At 41.2% G+C, this 17,081-nt stretch overlaps 1 protein-coding gene across 18 annotated transcripts in view; it reads right to left on the reverse strand.

Moving 5' to 3' along the window:
* Positions 1 to 17,081, reverse strand: part of dlg5a (discs, large homolog 5a (Drosophila)) — a 178,592-nt gene that overhangs the window by 126,659 nt on the left and 34,852 nt on the right. For all 18 annotated transcript variants that reach the window (XM_078530827.1, XM_078530818.1, XM_078530825.1 and 15 more), the window contains exon 2: positions 10,248 to 10,359. In XM_078530827.1, coding sequence (XP_078386953.1) covers positions 10,248 to 10,266 — 19 coding nt within the window. In that variant the 5' untranslated portion in view covers positions 10,267 to 10,359. The remainder of the gene's footprint in view (positions 1 to 10,247; positions 10,360 to 17,081) is intronic.

The raw sequence follows: 17,081 nt of genomic DNA on the forward strand, positions 1-17,081 counted from the left end.
CTCTCCAATATGTCACGCACTATTTAGAATGTGAGAATGATACAGCACAGAAGGAGGCCATTCAACTCATCATGCCAGTGCCACTCTTTGGTAGAGCTATCCAATTAATCCCATTCCCTGCTATTCCCCATGGTCCTATAAATTATTCTCCTTCAAGTGTTTATCAAATTCTCTTTTGAATGTTACTATTGAATCTGCTTCCACCATCCTTTCAGCAATGTGTTCCAGATCACAACAACTCACTGTGTAAAATGTCGATCAATCTTCATGTTAAGGACTCGCTGACACTACTCCATACAATTCCAAGCATAAATTGGTTACCATGTTTGCCGTCCAAACCGGGACTATAGGACTTCTGGCAACTAAAACTCATTACAAGTGGATAACTATAACTTCCAAGATGGTGCAAGATAATCAAGTAGAAATTCTAGGATTTCAATCAAAGACAAGAATTCATTGTTTAGCCCTGACCAGTTCTATTATGTTGTCCTAAAGATCTGGGTTTATATTAAACCATTCATTTTATGATCAAAGTTAAAATCTTCATTATATTAAATTCTTGTCATGAAATTCATATTCATCAAGATAAGTAGTAGTATTGTTTGGAAAAGAAATACTTTGCATTTAAAACACCCAGAAGCATGACTAACTAATCACAAGATAAAAGCAAAATACTGCGGATGCTGAAAATCTGTTTTTGTTTCTAATTAATCACAAGCTCTTTTACCCCATAACTATCTTCAGAAAACACATACCTTTACCTACCCACTACACTTCCAATACCAAACTATCATGAATACCAAAGAAATGAGTGGAAAACTTAACATAAGTAGCTTGTGGAGATTATTCACTAACTCTTCAACAGAGAACAAATGAAATATCTTTTAAGGACCAAAGTGGAGCACGCAGGATATATAAATACTGCAAATCAGCAAGCCCCAATGAAACAGTAGAGCAAATGGATTAATAAACCTATCACAGGCAAAATAATTAGAAAAAATGCCCTTTACAGCTCTTAAAAGGAGAACATGAGAGGACTCATTAGGATGAATATCAGAACATGTTAATATGATCAGAAGAGCAAATAGAGAGACAGAGAAAAAAGGACAGACACAAAGTGTAACAATGAGAAATTCTTTCAGTTTCAAGAGGTAACAAGGTAGTCAGAGAAATTATAATAAAACATGTGAATAGGTTCAAAACAGCATAAGCAGAAAAAGTAAACATTCCGAGTAAAGAGGCAAGCAACATGTCCTCTTCAATGCTCTCACAGGAAAAATGAATGAGTGTAGACGAAAGGCACAACTCAGAAAATACAGAACAAGGTGGAGAAAATATATAAATTGCCAGAGCTATGGTAGGTGAATTACTAGAGACAGAAAGACAAATGTAAAGTATCATATATTGGAAGAGAAAAAAGAAAAATGCATATTCTATGAATGGTGCTCCATTGCTTTCAGGTCCGTAGGTCGTCCAGGTGTCCGAAGCATCTAAGAGGTGCGGGCATCACTGCTGCCTGGTAAACCATGACCTCAATCTCGAGTTTCAGATCCTAGTTTTCAAATGCTCATTTCCTCAGTCTGCGATGATGAATTGCATAATCTATGTCTGCCTTCACGAGAAGAGGCTCCCAAGATATGGAAAATGGTCCACATTTACCAGGGTCTCACCACTGATCTTAATCGATGGAGGGGGGGGGGGGGGGGGGGGGGGGCGCGTTGTGCTGTGCGAGCTGGTTGGAAGAGGATCTTAGTTTTCGGGGTGTTTAGTGCAAGGCCCATTTTCTCATATACTTTTGAAGAAGCAGTTGACAATGACCTGGAGCTCAGGTTCTGAGTGAGCGCACACACTAGCGTCATCAGCACACTGGAGCTCAATGGTTGAAGTTAGTTTTAGATTGAAGGTGGCATAGGTTGAAGATTTTCCTATCTGTTCTGTAAATTACCTCCATGCCTATGGGTAATTTGCTGGAGGTGAGAGGAGTATGGCAGTGTAGAAGATAGAAGTGTGTTGAAGATGTGGCGATGACACAACCTTGTTTGACCCCAGGCTGCACTGAGGTAGGGTCTTGGCGGTTCCGCTGGTGAGGATCTTGGCTTGCATGTCATCATGGAGGAGGCAGAGTGACAAATTTCTAAGGGCAGCCAAATTTGAAGAGGATACTCCATGACCCTTCAGGATTAACAGAGTCAAAGACTTTCATGAGGTCAAAAAAGGTCATGTACAGCAGTTGGTGCTGTTCCTTGCATTTTTCTTGGATTTGTCATGCAGTGAAGATCATATCTGTGATGCCTCTTGATGAGCAAGAAACACACTATGACTCTGGAAGCAACTCTTCAGCCACTGGGAGAAGGCAATTGAGGAGGATCCTTGGCAATGATCTTCCATGTGGCAGACAGCAAGGAGACTCCTCTTAGTTACCACAATCAGACTCATCTCCCTTCTAAATACAGTCACCAACACAGCATTCCTGAGACCCCCCAGCAGGCACGCCTTTTCCCAGATGAGGGAGATGAAGTGGTACAGCCTTGTCAGTGTGTTTCAGAATTTCAGCAGGGATTCCACCTGCTCCAGGGGCTTTGCTGTTTTTCAGCTGTCAAACAGCTTTTTCAACTTCACTCCAGATCATGGTGGCACTGAGGCTGAACTGGATGGAGTATTAAGGAATGGAGTTGAGGGCATTCAAGTCAAAGACAGTCTCAGTTGAGGAATTCTTCAAAACGTTCTCTTCAGTGAGCACTGCCTACTTGCCTGTCCTCGATGAGTTCCCCTCTATGCTTGCATGCTTGGCTCTCAGCAGGGTGGGCCCTTGAATACTCAGGTCATGGATAGCGTTGACAGCGCTGAAGAAATCACACTCTCGGACTCTTTCTAACCACCATTTGTTCTTTATGTTGTGGGTTTTACGCTGTACCGTTGCTTTCAGTCCCCTGTAGAACTGCTGTTTTTCTCTTGAGATGTGGTGAAGTTTCCAGTCTGTGAAAGCTTTGTGCTTACACCCAATTAGGTTCTAAATCTCTTGGTCGCTTTCATGACATTTCCTGGTAGAGAGGCCTAGGAGCTCCTCACAGGTGCTTGTTATGGTGGACTATAGAGTCGATCAGGCACTATATGCACATTATAGCTCCTGGTGGCTGGAGGTTGGCAGTGATTCACTGGCTAAGAAGAGCTGTGCAGGGAGCTCTTCGAGGCCTGCGATGTTAATTTTCTTGTGGCATTGCTTCTGTTTCTTCTGTTGTTTGGGCGCGGCTGATGGAGATGGTAGATTTGATAAGGCAGTGATCAGTTCAGCAGTCATTATCAGTACCTGTCATGGCACAGGTGACGTGGACATCTCTGCAGTCCTTTGCTCAAATGATGATGTAGTTGAGCAAGTCTTGTGCTTGTCTCCCTGGCAGAACAGGGTGTTGGTAATGACAAGGTCATGTTTCAGACATTTTGTCAAAAGAAGGACTTTGTTGGAGTTTCTTTCCCTACTCCTTCCTTGCCATCACACCCTTCGAGAGGCTTGCCCCCTTCTAGGCAGTTGTGTTGAAATCTCCAGATTGGGCACAGTGTATGGAAGAACCATAAAAATGATTCCTAATGCTGAGAGCCCTTCAGCCTTGAAAGATGTCTGAGAAGTGGTCCTAGAGGTATTTAAGATTGTCTACAGTATAGAATCAGTAAATTTGGTACATTGATTTAGAATAAAACAAGAGGCAACAGATTTCTAGTAGTTAAATGCAAATTTAGGGGTGATGGCCAGAAGCTTTTCTTTACATAAAAGGATGGGCTGCCAGATAAAGTAGTGAAAACAAAAGCCCTGGAAAAATTCAACAACCAATTGGATCGTATAATATAGATCGTCAGGGTCTTTGATAGGTGAACTGAGATGACCCAAGAGGCCTCCATACTAACTCTGCCAAAAATACATTTCGCAAGACAATCACTGTGAGAAAAACCTCACACATTTTGACCATCTTAAATCAATAGCTATCATACATCCAGTTTGAAAGGGAGAAGAGTGGGTCTAAGACTAGTATCTTAAACAAGGGCAACTATGTGGGGATGAGAGCTGAGCTAGCTGAAGTGAACTGGGAAACTAGGCTAAAGGATAGATCAATAGAGAAGCAGTGGCAGACATTTCAGAGTATTCAGAATAAGTGCATTCCTACTATAAAGAAAAATTCTAAGGGGAGGGCCCACAATCCATGGTTAACTAGAGAGGTTAAGGAAAGCATCAAACTTAAGGAAAAAGCATACAACTCCACAAAGATGAGTGGCAGGACAGATGATTGACAGAATATAAAGAACAGCAGAGAATGGCTAAAAGATTAATCAGGAGAAAGAAATTAGAGGGTGAGAGGAAGCTAGCCAGAAATGTAAAAACGAATAGCATGAGTTTCTACAGGTACTTAAAAAGGAAAAGAGTAAGTAAGCTGAGTGTTGGTCCTCTAGAGAGTGGCGGCAGGGAGTTAATAATAGATAAGGAAATGGCAGAAGAAATGAACAAATATCTTGCTTCAGTGTTCATTATAGAGGATACAAAAAACCTTCCAGTAATAGCTTCAAATCAAGAGGTGAACGGGAGAAAGGAGCTTGGTGAAATTGAAATCACTAGGGAAACGGTACTGAACAAATTAATGGAGCTGCAGGCTGGCAAGTCCCCGGGTCTCGATGGACTACATCCTAGGGTCTTAAAAGCGGTGGCTAATGAGGTAGTCAACACACTGGTGTTTAATTTCCAAAATTCGCTAGATTCTGGAAATGTTCCATCAGATTGGGAAGTAACATGCGTAGTGGATAAAGGGGAGCCTGTAGACATACTGAACTTGGATTTCCAGAAGGCATTTGATAAGGTGCCACATCAAAGATTATTATGGAAAATAAAAATGCATGGTGTAGTTGGTAACATATTAGCATGGATAGAAGGTTGGCTGGCAGAAAGCAGAGAGTATGCATAAATGGGTCTTTTTCTGATTGGCAGGTTGTGACGAGTGGCGTCCCACAGGGGTCTGTACTGGGGCCTCAACTCTTTACGATTTACATCAATGATTTAGATGAGGGGAGTGAAGGCATGGTAGCTGAATTTGCAGATGACACAAAGATAGGTAGGAAAGTATGTTGTCGGACATAAGGAAGTTGCAGATGGAGATAGCTAGGTTGAGAGAGTGGACAAGGATCTAGAAAATGGAGTTCAAGGTGGGAAAATGTGAAGTTGTTCACTTTGGCAGGAAGAACAAAAAAGCAGAGTACTATTTAAATGGAGAATGGCTGCATAATGCTGAGATGCAGAGGTATCTAGGTTTCTCATACATGAGTCACAAAAAGTTAGTATGCAGGTGCAGCAAGTAATTAAGAAGGCTAATGGAGTGCTATCCTTTGTTATGAGAGGGGTTGAACATAAAAGGATGTTGTGCTTCAGCTGTACAGGGCATTGGTGAGACCACCTTGAATATTGTGTGCAGTTTTGGTCTCCTTATTTAAGGAAGGATATAAATGCATTGGAGGCGGTTCAAAGGAGGTTTACTAGATTGATATCTGGAATGAGCAGGTTGTCTCATGGGGAAAGGTTGGACAGACTGGGCTTGTTTCCACTGGAGTTTAGAAGAGTGAGGGGTGATTTGATTGAAGTATACAAGATCCTGAACAGCCTTGACAAGGTGGACGTCAAGGATGTTTCCTCTTGTGGGTGAGTCCAGAACTAGGGGGCACTGTTTTAAAATTAGGGGTCGTCTTTTTAGGACAGAGATGAGGAGAAATATTTTCTCTCAAAGGGTTGTGCGACTTTGGAATTCTCAGCCTCAGGTGGTGGAGGCGGGGGTCATTGAGTATTTTTAAAGCAGAGGTAGATAGACTATTGTTAGGCAAGGGAATCAAAGGTTATTGGCATTAGATGGGAATGTGGAAATCGAAACACAAGATGATCAGCCATGATCTTATTGAATGGCGGACAGGCTTGAGGGGCCGAATGGTTTACTCCCGTTCCTATTTCTTATGTTGCGATACTCACAAATAAAATTGATTTAGAAAAAAACCACCTCCGTCGACATCATTCATCCCATTCATCATTTTGATTCACATCGTCTCTTCATCATCTTCTGTAAATACCAGCTTAGTTTTACAAACTGTTCTTATAATTAGGAGTTTTAAGTTTTAAAATCATCCAAATAATTCTTCACTATAATCTCTCTAATAAATCCATGGCTTTTTCAAATTATAGCCTCAGTGATTAATATAGTGATTTAAAATAAATTCCTTTGATTCGTGATTAAATGCACTAGAGATGCCTGACTTACCTAATTCACAAATCTTTCTCCTCTTCCATTTCGATCAATGGAAACTCATCTGTTATATACACACAATCCTGGTCCCCTGAACCAATATTAATTATTTTAAACTTCTCTACATTAAATACTAGTTGGCATTTGGTTAGCCAGCTTTACAATTTCCCTAGATCTGTTTACTTTCTATTTGCAAATAGCACATCTGATCACATGGCTTGGTGTCGTCAGTAACGTGCAGTTGTATCCAAATATCATGCAAATGTAAAGGTTAGCTCATGTTGTAAACTTTGGATATGTTTACATTACAACTTCAATGTTGGTGAAAACAGCTTCCATTTTGCAATACCACTAAAGATGTGGCCTAAGTCTGGAATTAGAGTACAACATGAATGTCTCCCTGTGACAGCTAGTGTCAAGGATTCTTAAGTTTGACACTGTGTGGAGCATAACTGGAGTAGGTAAACAAGTACCTAATTGGTCCCTTGAAGATCCTGGCTACTTTGTAAATTAAATGTACAGTAAAGTCCCGCCATTCGCAGAGGTTATGTTCCTGCGAAACCTCGCAAACAGTGAAATTGCAAACAACGAACATGCTTTACAATGGGAGTCAAATAGATAGGTTCCGGCAATGGAAGAGCAGCATCGGTTTATGCAGTTACTGTACAACAAATTGTAGTATACGACTGACGGGGGAAGCCTCTGAGCTCAGTGTTGTAACAAAAGAATCCAACTACAGATTCATCTGCTCTTTTAACATCCAAGACATGCATTGAAAATTTTAAGAGGCAATCCTCATTTAAGAAAAACATGAATCACCTCCAAACTGGCAGACAAGCGTAAAACTTAAAAACAGATAATTGTAAAATATTCTCATTTAAAAAATGAAGTAACAATTCTCTTTGGTTCTAGCGATTGCATTAATCCCACTCTCACTCCCAAGTTTTACTGAATCAGATATTGACACATTTACATAAAAAGACATAAATCAATGAACATTTCAAAATTGAACAGAGCCATTATTGCAGCTCTGAACCAAGAGATTTGGACATTTTCAGGTTAAACTTTTCACTTGGGTTGCACTTCAGCTGCAACCATTCTGTCGGAAAGGTGCTTAAAAAAAAGTGAATTAAATGTCCAAATCCAGCCAGGACAAATGGAAGGAAACCGTTTCCAGTGACTTTAACACCATCTCCCTGTTAAAACGTGCCGCGGTCTCTGCTGCTGCTGTCTCCTCAACACCAACCACTGACCGCGGCCACAACCATTCAGAGTAGAATTAATAAAGTGGAATAAATTTCATTTAGAATGAAGTGTCTTTAATGAGAGAGGAGAAAGAGAACTTGGCTAAGCGAACAATTGCTCACGCAATGGGTGATCTGGTGTACAAAGGTTTTAGCGCAGGTAAGCAAACACGTGAACAAGAAAGTCATGAAAGGCGGGATTTTACTGTAAATGCTTAAACAATGCAAATGTTGCCATTTTAACTCTCTGTATGTCTCAATTTTAATTACTGGGGAGAGAGAGTGGTTAAACTCTCCATGAGTGTAGCTAAGTTTAAGTCAGGGCTTCAAACAACCGAGTGGCAGCTACTGAGATAGTGGATGTGCTGGCTATGATTTTCCAAAATGCCCTAGATTCAGGAACAGTCCCAGCAGATTGGTAGTGAGCAATTCAAGAAAGGAGGGAGAGAGGAACAGGCCAGTTGGCCTGACATCAGTCATTGGGAAAATGCTGGAATCTATTAAGGAAATCTTAACAATACTAATCAAACTATGCTTTACTAATTCAATATGGTTTTACGAAAGGGAAATCCTACTTGGCAAATGGGTTGAGCGGGTTCTTTCTGTGCAGTAAAGTTTCCATGATTCTATCAGAGTTTTTTTGAGATTGTAACTAGTAGGGTAGGTAAAGGGGAGCCACTAGATGTAGTATACTTGGATTTCCAAAAGGCATTAAGGTGCCACCCAAAAGGTTAATAAACAAGGTAAGAACTCATGGAGTTGGTGGTGATGTATTAGCATGGATAGAGGACTGGTTAATCGGCAGGAAGCAGAAAATAGGGCATTTTCAAGTTGGCAGGCTGTAACTAGTGGAGTGCTGCAAGCACCAGTGCTGGGGCTAAGCTATTTTCAATCTAAATTAATGACTTGGACAGAGAGACAGAGAGTAACGTATCTAAATTTGCTGGTGAAACATAGCTGGATTGGAATGCAAGCTGTGAAGAGGACACAAAGAGGCTGCAAAGAGATAAAGGTAGGCTAAGTGAGTGGGCAACAGGTGGCAGTTGGAGTATAATGTGGGGAAGCTTGAGGTTATTCATTTTGATTGTAAGACTAGGAAAGCATGAAACTTGTAAACATTAATGTTCAGAGACACTTGGATGCACTCGTACATGGAACACAAAAAGTTAGCATGCCGGTACAGCAAGCAATTGGAAAGGGGACTGGAGTACAAGAATAAAGAAATCTTGCTACAATTGTACTGGGCTTTGGTGAGCCCATGCCTAGAATAGGGTATACCGCACTTCAAAAATAATACATTGGCTGTGAAGTGCTTTGCAACATCCCGAGGATGTGGACGGCACTATATAAGTGCAAGTCTTTGTTCCTCGTTATAGCAGGCCTTCAAGGCACCGCAGTGCACAGTACATTTACCCATAGGTCGCCTTTCTAATTGGCAAACTAGTAATCTTCAAAACATGACTCCATAGGATAAGTTGTACTTGGGCAAAGGGAGAAAGTTGGAACATTGTATGCAATGAAATACATTCAGGCTTGTCCATTGCTTCCCAAACTCTTGTTAATAAGTTACAAATAGTGTGTGAATGAAAGGCACAAACACAAAGGTGATCTATCAGTATTCACCAACTTATTAATCTAATTTACCTACATAATTAAATTCACCCTTATGTATTCAACACAAACTACACTAAACATTTTTTCTAGTGTAAGAGCATCACCAAACCTTTAAATGTTCCATTTGAACTACAGTCGGAACAAGTGGTGCTTCAAGGAACAAAAGTTTTATTTGCTTAGCACACCATGGGGTGGGTACAATGTTTAGTGGTAGCAACATAAGGGTCATGAGTTCAACAGGGAAAGTTGTGTAACTGAATTTAATAAAATTTGGTTAATTGTGGGTTAAACCAGAGAAAATGACAATGCAAGCTTCTCAATGGTCATAAAATCTTAGCTGGTTCCATAGTGTTCCTCAGCGGTGTGAACCTTTGCTCCACACACAGGTTTAGTTCCAAATGATGTGCTTGTATCTTAAGTAGCCTAGCAAGCCACACAGTTGTACAATGAACAAAACTTGTATTTATATAGCACCTTTTAATATAATAAAACATTCCACTGCACTTCACAGGGGTATTATGAAATAAAATCTGACACCAAACCACATAAGGAGATGAGGGCAGAGGACCAAAAGCTTGGTCAAAGAGGTAGGCTTTAAGGAGTGGCTTAAAAGAACAAAGTTAGTAGAGAGATAAACAAGTTTAGTGGAGGAATTCCAGAATTCCAGAGCTTGTGCCCAAGCAACTGAAGGCACAGCCAATAATGGCGGAGTGATTAAAATCAGGGATGCTCAAGATACCAGGATTAGAGGAGTGTAGATATTTGAGAGGGTTAGCGAGTTGGAAGAGATTACAAAGATAGGGAGGGGTGAGTCCATGGAGGAATCTGAAAACACAGTTGAAAATTTTAAAATCGAGCCGCTCAACAACCTTGCCAGTGTTACCCACTTCCTAGGAACAAATAAAAGAACTCCCAACATTGAATTTGGATTGTAACCATCAAAACTGAAATAATATTTATTAAAATATGCCAATATATATACAGAAATGTCAATTATTTTATGCAGCATGAATTGCTAACCTTGCATTATTTAAACATAGCCTTGCATTAAGTAACATGCTGCTTTAAACCTACTGCAGCTGAACTGAATATTCAAAGCATGAACAGCAAATAGGGTACTCACCAACACAATCCTCAGCCATGCTGCTTTTACCGCATTCTGCTTTGGTCTGGGGAGATTCAGGTTGCAATTTTCCAATTTCTTAGTATAACAGTAGTGTCATTCATGCTTCTTTCTGTAACAGAATCAAATACAATGTTATCTAAAAACTGCCTACAAATATATACCAAATCCAAACAAAATGAAACCACTGGATTAGTAAATTACTCTTACAGTTAACAGCAATTTATTAGCAAGTCATCTACAACAAATTGAATTCATAAGAATCAAAGTTTGAAATATGTTATAATGGGGCACGTCACAAGGTGGTGCGTATGTATGGTATTATGGGATTTAGTGTGGTCAAACAGGAAGTGCAACTATTAACAATCAGAATAGGAGTATATCACTGAAATATTATTTAATAAATTGGTTGAAAGAATTTTTGATTGAATAATTGTGATATTTTTTCCAAATGAGGTAACAAAGTCATGGGCTCCTGTAATAATCATCCTGAGCAATTATTGGACACATTCTTATGTGTGCTAAGACAATACCTCTAGAAATGGGCTGGGGCTAGGGCACCTTCTCTGTAGGAAGACTTGAGGAGGAATTAAAAAACAGCTTCTACAAATTATGTTACCCTGGATTGTGGCAAATCGCAGAACATCCTAATTTACGTGGAAGAGAAAAAATGAAGGCCGGTTCAATTCTTCTGATATTAATGGCTCCAATGAGCCACTGAATTGATAAATTATCAAAGTCATTACAGCTGGTGTAACTGAGTAACTTAGGCAAATAAAGCATGTGGAATTTAAATTTATCTACACAATTTGCTTAAATGGGAAAAGTGAATATACAAAAGTTTTATTTCACAATGATCTCCATAATTCAGGTAAATGGCAAGTTCCAAATTCAATATTTGAAATCACAGAACATACAGGTTCTGATTTGAGCTGAAGAAGTGAAACCAATGCTCTAAAAGTCCTTACACCTCAACTGAAAGCATAACAACACAAATACAAAAACTTACTTTCTTTTTACGATTATTTATCTATGAACACAGAAATAATATTTTAACCGGTTCAAGTTCGGTACAATCATGCCCAGTGCTATCAAAGTCCCCATAGCAGCTGTGTTGCTGCCACTGCTTAAGCCTGCTTTTGGCCGTCATTAAAGGCGTGGCTGAAAGCAGTGTAGGCTGAGAACACATCAAATGTCTTCTCAGCAGCAAGTGTTGATACAAGTTCCAACAATGAGAGGAATTTGACAAGTTTTTGGCCAATCTGTAACCTATACATTTGCCATGTGTCTGCCATAACACCCACTGTTACAACCTGGAAATTGCTACACTGAATTTATATATAATTATAAAATAACAGAACACACCAATAATGACGATCTGAAATCTTAGCTCAAAGATGACATAAAAATGGTTCAACTTCCACTTTTACATTTAATATGAATCCCTCTACACGATTACATAAATTTATAAACAAATGCTTGGGAGCAACTACAAATCTTGTACTTTTTTTAATATATGGTTTGTCACATGTTGAAAGAAATTCTATTTAAAGTGCATGAAACGTGCAATATCATAAACTTCTTGTAAAATAACAAAAAAATCTTTCTGCCAATTCTTCATATCTCATCTCATGCCAAAGATCTTCAAAAGTAGTAAGTAAATCTTACTCGATCAGTTCAGATCGTATCTCCCCACAACCTTTATCAGAAGCACTAATGTTAACCACAGGAAAGTATGTGGTGCAGTTTTGTGTGGAAGACATAATTCACCACAATCCATTTTTACAAGAAGAGGGTTATTAGGTACACACAAGGAGACCACAACAACACTGACAAAACTCCAGTTCCTTGTAAAACGGCTAACTAGAAAACACCAACAAATGCCTTGTTTACTTATTTTAATGTAGTTTGCGGATTTCCAAGATAATTGCAACACCATCAAAAGATCAAAGCGATAAATATAAAAAACCCTGCCCCCATAAAGTTATTCATCTTAAAAGGTGTGTCAAAGAAAGGGAGGAATTATATTAAGTACAGTGCTCCGTTTGGTTTCTATTCCAAGTTATTGGTTGCCAATAGTGAATGGCTTCCGCTGTTCGGTTTTCAATGTGTACATTGGACTCTTTTTATTGACCTTCATGCCTTTTCAGTTTCATTATTTGACATCATTTAATTGCAGGTAAAGTGTCTTTCTCATATTGTCCATATTGACCTTAATCCATCATATTACAATGTGGAATACTCAAGGTACACAATTACATTTTAATCTTGAGTAATGCTGAAAAAAGACATTTTGTCAAATCTTTTCATCTTGCACTCATCAGGACAATGGTGGTGACATAGTGGTATTGTCACTGGACTGGTAATCCCACAATAGCAGGTGTTGGAATTTGAATTCAATAAAAATCTGGACAAAGTCGTTGACCATGAAACCATTGTGGATTGTCATAAAAAACCATCTGGTTCACTAATCTCCTTTAGAAAAGGAAATCTGCTGTCCTCACCTGGTCTGGCCTATATATGACTCCAGATCCGCAGTAATGTGTTTGACTCTTAAATGCCCTCTGAATTGGCCAAGCAAGCCATTCAGTTGTACCAAATTGCTAAAAGGTCAATAAAAAGTAATGAAACCAGATGGACCACCCGGCATTGAACTAATCACCGAAACGACAATGGCAAACCCAGCCCTGTTGACGGTGCAAACTCCTCCTTAGTAATATCTGGGGGCTTGTGCCAAAATTGGGAGACTTGTCTCACAGCCTGACAGTCATACTCACGGAATCATACCTTACAGATCATGCCCCAGACACCACCATCACTGGGCATGTCCTGGCCCATCGCAGGACAGACCCATCATAGGTGGCAACACTGGCATACAGTAGGGAGAGAGTTGCCCTGGGAGTCCTCAACATTAACTTCGGCCCCCATGAAGTCCTGTGGCATCAGGTCAAACATAGGCAAGGAAACCTCTTGCTGATTATCACACACCACATCCCCCTCAGCTGATGAATCAGTACTCCTCCATGTTGAACACCACTTGGAGGAAGCACTGAGGGTGGCAAGGGCGCAGAAAGTACTCTGGGTGGGGGGCTTCAATGTCCGTCACCAAGATTGACTCAGAAGCACCATCATAGACCAAGCTCACTGAGTCCTAAAGGACATAGCTGCTAGGCTGGATCTGCAACAGGTGGTGAGGGAATCAAGACAGGAAAACATATTTGGCTTCATCCTCATCAACCTGCCTGCCACAGATGCATCTGTCCATGACAGTATCGGTAGGAGTGACCACCACATGGTCCTTGTGGAGACAAAGTCCCCTCTTCACACTGAGGATATTCTCCACCGTGTTGTGTGGCACTACCACTGTACCAAGTTAGATAGATTTTGAACAGATCTAGCAACTCAAGACTAGGCAACCATGAAGTGTTGTAGGCCACCAGCAGCAGCAGAATTGTACTTGACCACAATCTGTAATCTCATGGCCCGGCACATCCCCCACTCTACCATCACCACCAAGCCAGGGGATCAACCCTGGGGCAACGAAGAGTGCAGGGAGGCATGCCTGGAGCAGCAGCAGGCATACCTAAAAATGAGGTGTTAACCTGGTGAAGCTACAACACAGGTCTACTTGCATACCAAACTGCATAAGCAGCAAGTGATAGACAAAGCTAAGTGATTCCACAACTAATGGATCAGATCTAAGCTCTGCAATCCTGCTACATCCAGTTGTGAATAGTGGTGGACAATTAAACAACTCACTGGAGGAAGCGGCTCCACAAATATCCCCAACCCTCAACGATAAAGAGGCCCAGTGCAAAAGATACGGCTGAAGCACTCGCAGTAATCTTCAGCCAAAAGTGGCGAGTAAATGATCCATCTCGGCCTTCTCCAGAGGTCCCCAGCATCAAAGATTTCAGTCTTTACCCAATTCGATTCACTCCATGTGATAAAGAAATGGCTGAAGTCACTGGATACTACAAAGGTCATTGGTCCTGACAATATTCTGGCAATAGTACTGAAGACTTGTTCTCTAGAACTTGCCACGCCCCTAGCCAAGCTGTTCCGGTACAGCTACAATACTGGCACATACGCAGCAACGTGGAAAATTGCCCAGATATGCCAACCCGCATATCCAACCCGGCCAATTAACGCTCCATCAGTCTATTCCTGATCATCAGTCAAGTGATGGAAGGGGACATCAATAATGTTATCAAGAGGCACTTGCTTAGCAATAACCTGCTCATTGACACTCAGTTTGGGTTCTGCCAGGGTCACTCAACTTCTGGCCTCATTACAGCCTTGGTTCAAACATGGACAAAGGAGCTGAACTCCAGAGTTGAGGTGAGAGTGACTGCCCTTGACATCAAGGCAGCATTTGACCTAGTGTGGCATCAAGGAGCCCTAGCAAAACTGGAGTCAATGGGAATCAGGAGGAAATCTCTCCATTGGTTGGAGTCATTACTAGCACAAAGGAAGACGGTTGTGGCTGTTGGAGGTCAGTCATCTCAACACCAAGGCATCACTGCATGAGTTCCTCAGGGTAGTGTCCTAGGCCCAACCATCTTCAGCGGCTTCATCAATGATCTTCATTCCATCATAAGGTCAGAAGTGGGGGTGTTGGCTGATGATTGCACAATGTTCAGCACCATTCGTGACTCCTCAGATACTGAAGCAGTCAATGTTCAAATGTAGCAAGGCCTGGACAATATCCAGGCTTGTGTTGGCAAGTAACGTTTGCACCACACAGGTGCCAGGCAATGACCGTCTCCAACAAGAGAGAGAATCTAACCATCGCCCTTTGACATTCAATGGCATTACCATTGCTGAATCCCCCACTATCAACATTCTGGGGGTTAGCATTGACCAGAAACTGAACTGGACTAGCCATATAAATACTGCGGCTACAAGAACAGGTCAATGGTTAGGAATATGGCGAGTAACTCACCTCCTGACTCCCCAAAGCCTGTCCACCATTTACAAGGCACAAGTTAGGAATGTGATAGAATACTCTGCACTTGCCTGGATCATTGTCGCTCCAACAACACTCAAGAAGCTTGACACCATCCAGGACAAAACAGCCCGCTTGATTGGCCTCCCTTCCACAAACACTCGCTCGCTCCACCACAGGCACAGTAGCAGCGGTGTGTACCATCTACAAGATGCACTAAAGGAACTCACCAAGGCTCCTCAGGCAGCACCTTCCAAAACCACAACCACTATCATCTAGAAGGACAAAGGCAGCAGGCATATGTGAACTCCACCACCTGCAAGTTCCCTCCAAGCTGCACGCCATCCTGACTTGGAAATATCTCACTGTTCCTTCAGTGTCACTGGGTCAAAATCCTGGAACTCCCTCCCGAACAGCACTGTGGGTGGACCTGCATGACAGAGACTGCAGTTCACCACCACTTTCTCAAGGGCAATTAGGGATGGTCAATAAATGCCGGCCTAGCCAGCGAAGCCCACATCCTGTAAATGATAAACCAATCTCAAGAATACCAATGTCAAGAGAAGCAACAACTTTACACTATATAAGACTCTGTTGATTGGTTGGCATGTGAACTCTGATTGGTACAGCCGCTGCCATGGAGAATGCACCAGTTACTGGTGACTGACAGTTAACTGCCAAGCATTATTTGAACTCTTAAACCAAGCAGTTTGACCCTGATTGGTCAAGACATTGCCCTAAGGAATGATAGCGAATGGCTATCACTTATTTTGTTTAGTTGAAACAGGTGCAATGTGTGCACGTTTTTTCCGTCTGCAAAGAACAGTGCACTCTGTATTAACATATGTAGCTTCCAGTACACGCAAATGCACCACAATGAGAACCGTAGCAACACGAGTGGTATTCGCCACACACAGGATGCTGCCGTCAAGCCAAAAAGACATTCTATCACACAAATGAGTAACGTGTATATGAATTTCAGTGCCAGGGTGATGCAAGATATGTCAGCTGTATGTCCCAAAGACTGGCAGATCATATCAAACAGCATGTCCCTTCCTCTGTTCGCAATGGGCAAGATACAGACTGTACCCAACCAGTCCGTGCTTGCAAAACTCAAAATACAGTGTCCAACATTAGATGTGATCCCACAATTGGACAACATTTGCTAAATAATCCTCAGCTTGCTAAAAATCACGCTAATAACCAATTTAAGATTGTCAGTCAGGCTCGCAGTGTGGCGAATTTGCGTGTACGACTACATTTTAATCACTTGGTTTGGCTGCATTTTTGGTCATGCCAGTGTATATTTTAATTCTCAACACCAAGAGCATTTTTCCAGCTTATTTACTTCCCCACTTTGTTCACACACTTATTATCTTATATAATCTTATTTTGGAAGAAGCTGTTTGTGCTACTCTGGTCAATTATTTTTTGATCCTGCTGGCAACGCACCAACTGTATTGAAACTGCTATTCACTGGAACAGAAGGACAATTCTGCAACAACTTCTGTTGCCCAAATGAGACAAGGAATAAGCTCCTTTATTCTAGTCAAGACAACATGGCTGAAATTGGCAACTGAGTAAAGGTTTGCAAATTTAAGTCTGGTTTTCCCGCTGTCATTCTTGTGATATTGCACGTACAATGGAAATTGTAACGAAGACAAAGCCTAGCTTGACTCTTGCAAGTTTTATTTAGTGGCCTGAAAAGCTTGATGGAGAAGCCAGGTGGCTCTGGAATAAGCAGGTTGTGTAATTTATTCCACGTTATGTGTGACAGTCAGTTGTTTATGAACATGGTCCTAAGTTATTCAAAAGTGAAGGAGCACCAGAAATAGCTTTCAGCCTTATTTAAGGATAAGAGGTTGATGAAATCTGAAAGTCAGCTT

This window comes from Cetorhinus maximus, chromosome 27 (assembly GCF_964194155.1).
Source record: "Cetorhinus maximus chromosome 27, sCetMax3.hap1.1, whole genome shotgun sequence".
NCBI classification, from domain to species: Eukaryota; Metazoa; Chordata; class Chondrichthyes; order Lamniformes; family Cetorhinidae; genus Cetorhinus; species Cetorhinus maximus.